The sequence below is a fragment of the Bicyclus anynana genome, chromosome 16 (genome assembly GCF_947172395.1).
Source record: "Bicyclus anynana chromosome 16, ilBicAnyn1.1, whole genome shotgun sequence".
Lineage (NCBI taxonomy): Eukaryota > Metazoa > Arthropoda > Insecta > Lepidoptera > Nymphalidae > Bicyclus > Bicyclus anynana.
Window position 1 is genome coordinate 1,327,325 of NC_069098.1, and position 7,471 is coordinate 1,334,795.

General features: G+C 36.8%; 1 protein-coding gene across 1 annotated transcript; it reads left to right on the plus strand.

The window, feature by feature from the left end:
- Nucleotides 1-3,676: 3,676 nt before the first annotated feature.
- Nucleotides 3,677-6,565, plus strand: LOC112047537 (aquaporin AQPAe.a-like). Its single transcript, XM_052886304.1, has 2 exons — nt 3,677-4,358; nt 6,519-6,565. The coding sequence occupies exons 1-2, from the start codon at nt 3,677-3,679 to the stop codon at nt 6,563-6,565; spliced, it is 729 nt and encodes a 242-aa protein (XP_052742264.1).
- Nucleotides 6,566-7,471: the final 906 nt, after the last annotated feature.

Below are 7,471 nucleotides of genomic sequence, written 5' to 3' on the forward strand. Positions count from 1 at the left end.
AAGTTCAAAACAGGGCGCAGGCGGTAGCTTGGGTATTTGGGTCTGTATGATTTATTGAAGGCCAGCGGACACCTGAGATTTCCGTATCTAATTTGTTTTTTGAGTCTTACATCCAATCTCAACTGATTAATAATGTAGGTATGATTATATGATTATGTAATCGGTTTATTTGAAAGACCTAGTACAGGACTAGGCTCCCCTGGTGGAAAGGTGTTAGGAAGCTAAGACCTACCACGCTGTTCCACTGAGATTCATGCTCACTGCTGAGCACGAATCTCCTTCCAGGATGAAAGGCGTTAGGCTAATAAAGTCCACCGCACGCTGACTTAATGCGGATGGCAGACTTCACACACGTAGAGAATTAAGAAAATTCTCAGGTTTCCTCGCGATGTTTTTCCTTCCCCGTTTGACACACGTGACATTGAATTTCTTAAAATGCACACAACTAAAAAATTTAAGGTAGGCATGCTCCGGACCGGATTCGAACCCACACCCTCCGGAATCGGAGGCAGAGGTCATATCCACAGGGTTATTCATTATTTAACTCTTAAATATTGTGTTAAAAGTAATTTCTGGAATGATTTAAATGTAGGTAACTAATATAATATTTTACATGCCGATCGGCCGTGATACAGATACAGAACAGATTATAAATATTTATTTCTTAAGACCTTGTAAACTGTATCAGCAAATAAAGGATTTAATATTTGATATTTGCTATCACGGCTTTAGCTAGCTAATTTAGAACGAAAAGCTTAATATTTCATAGCCGTGCCATTTGAACCAATTCAATGAAACCACCTATGGATCAACGATGCAGTTAACTTTCATACTTGCTACATTTATTATAATAGTTTCATAAGGAGTAAACTTCGAAAATTCTCGACTTAAAGACTTCTTTTCATACTATTGTATAGACGTAATGGAGTGAATAGTGGCTCGGCAAACCCGTCAATCATTATCCACTGCCGAAAATGTAAGATAAGCACAAAAGTAGTTTATGATGTGGCAACCCCAGTATTTGCATAAACAGAGCTCCCTATCAACATAATGTGCCCGTCATTCAGACGCCATCTTGTGTGCTCTATCCATAGAGATTATAAATTACAGTTCTAAAATATGAGTTAAATCTGCGATATCCAAGTACGTAACTAGACTTTTTTTATTCTCTACAAGTTAGCCCCTGACTACAATCTCACCTGATGGTAAGTGATGATGCAATCTAAGATGGCAGCGGGCTAACTTGTTAGGATCAGGATGAAAATCCACAACCCTTTCGGTTTCTACGCGATATCGTACCGGAACGCTAAATCGCTTGGCGGTACGTCTTTGTCGGTAGGATGGTAACTAGCTACGGCCGAAGCCTCCCACTAGCCAGACCTGGACCAATTAAGAAAACCTCAATCGGCCCAGCCGGGGATCGAACCCAGGACTTCCGTCAAGTAAATCCACCGCGCCACGGAGGCCGTAAAAAGGCTATTTCGAGGTGTTTTTAAATTAACTACTGTGAACTATTTTAAATTAGTCGATACAATAATCTGCAAACGTTTTTTTATGGTAAGTACCAAAAATACCATTTACTCTTATTACGTAGGTTATCCAAAATTTGAACGTCAGGTTTATTTTAATCTGTGTAGTCAAGAAGTATTATTTAGCCTTATTATATTGAATGTACATAACTAATTTATTATTTGAAAGCTTTCAGAAATTGCAACAACCTTTTACATTTATAGATACCAAGCGTTCGGTACACACCATGTGTACCAAAGCTAACTGCTCAAATAACGTATGCGCCATATTGGTTTTAGAATGACGTCACAGATAACCCTACATACATATTGCCATACAAAGTATATACAATTTTAAATTGGGGATAACAGCTGTTTTAAGAATCTATACCTACTAGTATTATAAAGCTGAAGGGTTTGTTTGTTTGATCGCGCTAATCTCAGGAACTACTGGTCCGATTTGAAAAATTCTTTCTGTGTTAGATAGCCCATTTATCGGAGAAGGCTATAGGCTATATTCCATTCCTCGCATGGTTGGACAGTTAGCTTATTATAAGATTTGAACTACAGAAACAAACATTGCCAGTTAAAATTAATTAGCAAAAGTTGCTTGAAAATATATTATTAACATCTCCTAATATAGGAGATCGTTCATAATTCGTTACCGCGGCGCATGTGGCCGACGTAATCATGTTTGTGAGTTGCGGAGGCCCAGTCACGTTGGACCTCCATCAATCTTCCCTCGCCCCTGAGTGACGGGTCCTCCTCGACTCCGCACCTTCGTCACTTCGGTTTGAGTTGAGGAACTTTTGGTCTACAGCTTGTTTTATCTTCGTCTATGTATTTTTAGGTTTCCGAACCTCAGAAAAAAATACCTTGAGGATCCATTACGAACTTATAATAAAGAAGGGATTTTCTATTTGTTATATTATGCGTACCTTAGAAAAATCTCCAAAAATTAAGCCGATTGATGTCCACTATACCTATATACCTTATCAAAATTTCCACTGTTGTATATAGGTAAATCATGAAAACAATCGGCTATGCTTTATGCTTTTTATATTAAAGTACAAAAGGTACTTTAATAAATTATTATATAACAGGTATATGTGCTAAAATATAGAAGATAGTTGCTGTCGCGACATTTTTGTAGAAAATGATGTGTTCTATAAAGTTATAGTACATTATTTTATTCTAACATCAATAGTTTTTGCAGCGCACGCCATGTAATCAATATTTTAGGTAATTTTTGTACACCTTGGGTAACATTTTTGGAGTTTCAGGAAGGATCCCTAATTTTTTTGAAAATATAATATAACCTTCCTCGATAAATGGGCTATCTATCACTAAAAATATTTTTCAGATCAGACCAGTAGTTCCTGGGATTAGATGCGCGTCCAATGAAACAAACAAACAAAGAAACTTATAATATTAGTATAGATATACCTAAGCATAGGTTCTAATCAGGTACTTGAAAGAAATGAGTTTGATTTTATTTGGACCAGAAGCTTGAACTATTGCTATATTCCAGCCCAATGTTGTTGTTGGTATCTATGTAGGTAGTAAGCTAACAGTGTTATTATGTGCCACAAAACCACACCATTATCATGCTAACCGATAAACAAACGCCTCAATTACCACGTGTCGGCGACATCGCTGCCAGACCCTAACTCTCACCAAACAATATTGTAGCGGTTTAGTCGGTAAATATAGTATTACACATCTATAGTATAGAAAGAAATATCGTATATTTTAAAATTGTGCCACAAATTGCACAAAGACCACAAAGACCTCCAAGTGTTTTACATTTGGAGGTCTTGGTCATGTCAAGATTAAAACTCAAGTAGTAGCAGCATCAGAACATACTCACATTCCGGAATGCTACTAAAAAAATCTCGCAAAGAAAAGCGCGACCAATGATTTTGTTTCTTGCCTGTTTACGACTAAATGATTTTTTTGTCAAATAACTCATCAGATTTCAAAAATTTTACCTCACCTTAATGCTTAAAATATTCGAGACTCATGTACGAACTCCTTTAAAACCTTAGCTAACCAAGTAATTACATTAATTAAACAACTCTTTGTTATTTCACTTCATGACCACCTAGATATTTTGAATCTGAAAAACCTTTAGACTTTCCTTTGTGTAATTGAAACAAAAATTAAACATGTCAATTCTCGGTCACGAAGAAATTAAAGACTACAAAACATTACTGAAGCAACTGTTCGCAGAATTCTTGGGAACATTTCTGTACATGTCACTGTGCTTGCTGGCCGGTAATGTTGAACCAGACTTCACAGCTGTAGCATTGTCCAACGGTCTGCTCATTGCAGCTGTTATCCAAATAATTGGACCAATATCCGGTGGGCATATCAATCCTGCGGTGACAGTGGGTGTTTTAACATGTGGACATATTAAATTGGTGAAAGCTCTTTTCTACATCATTGCCCAAACGCTTGGCAGCTTGCTCGGATCAATAGTGGCTTATGCTGTAACAGACGATAATTCAAGACACAACCTTGGCGCGACTGTACCTCATATAGATTTGAGAGCCGACCAAGTTTTCGGATTGGAGTTCATTATGACATTTATATTAGTTGCAGTTGTCCTAAGTGTGCTGGATTCAAAACGATCAAATGTAGGACTCGGATCAGCGCCATTGGCGATTGGTTTGAGTGTAACTGCTTGCCAAGTTTCCGCATTGTTTTACACAGGATCTCTTAACCCGGTACGATCTTTTGGACCAGCTGTGGTTATGAATATTTGGACCAAACATTGGGTCTATTGGCTTGGACCTATACTTGGAGGTGTGACTGCTGGTTTGACTTACAGATTCATTTTAGGAAAACGTTTTTATATAAATGATGAGAATTAGAATTTAATTAGCTATTTATTTATGTATCTAGTCAATTAAATGTTTATCTAGCCATACCGATGTTATTATTTAGTAATGAAAATTTTAATAAAAAAAATTCAACCGACTTCCAACTCTAAAAATAACTTTAACTAAAAAGCAAAAAATAACATCCTATGTGCTACCTTCTGATCAGTTTGAAGGCGGTGCCAAGCCAGTGATGTTTTAATTAAACACGTTTAAACTACAAAATTTATGTGGTTCTTTCAGAAACAGCTTTAATTAAAACACGACACTGGCTTGGCACCGCCTTCAAACTGATCAGATGGTAGCACATAGGATGTTATTTTTTGCTTTTTAGTTAAAGTTATTTTTAGAGTTGGAAGTCGGTTGAATTTTTTTTATTAAAAGTTTTATTTTTTTATTTTTAGTGTTAGCATACCTACTGCGTGTGGACAGTCACAACCTATCTAAGTGGAAAGTTCTTAATAATACAAAATTATCAAGTCCAAACACAAGGTAGCTACTGTGAGCCGTCGAGGAGTTCTCTTCACTGTGCTTCGTCTTCAGCACCAGACCCTTAATACAGTCACAATCCATCTAGGTGGAAAGTTCTCATCAATACAAATTTATCAAGTCCAAACAGAAGGTAGTTACTGTGAACCGTCGAGGAGTTCTCTTCACTGTCCCTCGTCTTCATCACCAGACCCTTAATACAGTCACAATCCATCTAGGTGGAAAGTTCTCGTCAATACAAATTTATCAAGTCCAAACACAAGGTAGCTACTGTGAACCGTCGAGGAGTTCTCTTCACTGTCCCTCGTCTTCATCACCAGACCCTTAATACAGTCACAACACATATAGGTGCAAAGTACTCATCAATACAAATTAATCAAGCCCAAACAAAAGGTGACTGCTGTAAATCCTGGACGAGTTCCATCGTCTGTGTTTCGGCTCCATCATCAGACCAACTCCAAACCTTCATAAAGTTGTTGTTGTAAAGGTTTAAAATACCTTATGGAAACACTAACAAACGCACTAGCCGTCTCTACAACTTTCGAAAGTTCCCCTCAATTTCTCCAGGATGCCATCATCAGATCCTGACATGAAAAAAATGGGACCACCCTGGAAGTAAACCCTTCAAAACAAAAAAAGAATTTTCAAAATCGGTCCATAATTGACGGAATTATCGCTGGACATACATAAAAAAAAAAAAAAAAAAAAAAACATACAGCCGAACGTAGAACCTCCTCCTTTTGGAAGTCGGTTAAAAATAAAGCAAAGTATATACGATCAGGTAGATTATATATAATATGAATCTTCTTCATGAATTATAACAAGACGTATTATACAAAAGTGAGTACCTACCTAGTAAAGATTTTGACGACATTTTTGGCTTACGCTTTTTTAACCAGAATGGACTCTAACCCCACCTTGCATCGGTATAAGAAATATGCTTCGGTCGTGACTACTGACTGGTTACCTTCCTACTGAGAAAAGGACCGACCAACTAGGATTGCCAAACTGTAGATACTATAAAAATATTGTAAGGAGTGGACTATAAATATTACGTCGGGTCTACATACTATTTACCTATATAGGTACTGTTGTAGAAATAGGAAATGAGACATAGGTTTGGGAACAACATTGTGGGACATTTTGGGAAGTCTGAAAGTTAAGCAGCTCTTACCGGCCGGTTTAGCCGATTTTTCGTGGCTTTAGAAGATAGCAACCCTAGTCCATCAAACCGTTGCAAAACTTTTCAATTATAGATAGGTATTTAAGTATCCTATCTATATAATTATGATGACTATAAATATATATCTACCCTAAAATCAAATTACGCTTTCTTGTTATTTACCCTGCACAGTTTATTAAGCCGTCCTTGGCTTAAGTAAGTAAACCACTCTCATTATTTATATAGTCTGTCTCGTCTAAACAGGGAGATAAAATCACTACTGTAAGTGCCTATAACATACTAGTACCTACATATTACTACGTACTTACATAAAATAAGATTTTTTACGGGCGCACACACATTGTTGTACGTAATTAGATATGTTATTTGTTAACTAATCATTTGTCTGTCTTGGCGGACGAGCGGGCACCCAGTAAAGTCAGCCATTGACGGTCAATTATTCTCACGTGTCTGCAGCGCAAATGGCAGCGAAGACGTTTCATAGAGCCGTCTGCACGCAGTAACCAATACACGATCAGTTAAAATCGTGGGTGCTGCAGAAACGTGAGAATAATTGATCGTCAATGGCGTGCATTATACAGGTTTCCATCTAGTACTTGCAACTTGATGTTAAATCTGTCAATTTGCATTGGATGGTGCGTGGTGGTGGACTAATTGGCCTAACCCTTCTCATTCTGAGACGAGACTCGAGCTCGAGCGAGCAGTGAGCCGAATATGGCGTCATAATGATAATGATGATGATGATGACTTTCAACTTGTAAATATCTCCTTTAGTTATTAAACTAACTTATTGTAATTTTTTTTTCATAGAGAAACCTACTTACGTAAGTACCTGTTTTGATAACAATTAGGTACTTCCAATTCCAAAATATTAGACAGAGCGTTTTAAGAGGAATATGAAATACTAAACCAATTGTTTGTAGTCTGTCTGTTGTTCCTAGTCTCCTAGTAGTGCAAGTAGGTATAACTAAAGTAAAATCTGTTTACAGCAATGACATTTTATATTATTTAACAACAAATGGATTTTCAATCGATAAGTATAAGTATTGGTAGGTAGGTACTAGGTAGGTTTGCTTTGCTCTATCGGTAAATGGTTACCGATAGAGCAAAGCATTTTGCCCTAAATTTAATTTCGTTTGTAAAACCAATTGAAACCCTAGCCTAGCCTGTTCATATTATTAATATGAACAAGAAGACAAACATTTCCTTTCTGTGAACTTTTAAAAAATATTTTCTTTTAGTTTTCTGTTTGAAAATAAAATATAGCGTCATCTTTTGTAAATAAACAAAAACATTTCTGACATGGAAAATGGTAGTGAAGTTTAGATGCGGTTTGCGACTTTAGTAGTGTGGGTGTGCTGCGAAACACTGTCAATAGATGTCACGCCTTCATTTTTGCATGGTTTTTT

What these genes read in the sequence shown, in the direction of transcription:
- LOC112047537 (XM_052886304.1), top strand. Translation starts at nt 3,677, where the DNA reads ATGTCAATTCTCGGTCACGAAGAAATTAAAGACTACAAAACATTACTG. An exon ending in CAGATTCATTTTAGGAAAAC is followed by an intron (nt 4,359 to 6,518) that starts GTTTTTATATAA and finishes ACGTGTCTGCAG; the next exon opens with CGCAAATGGCAGCGAAGACG.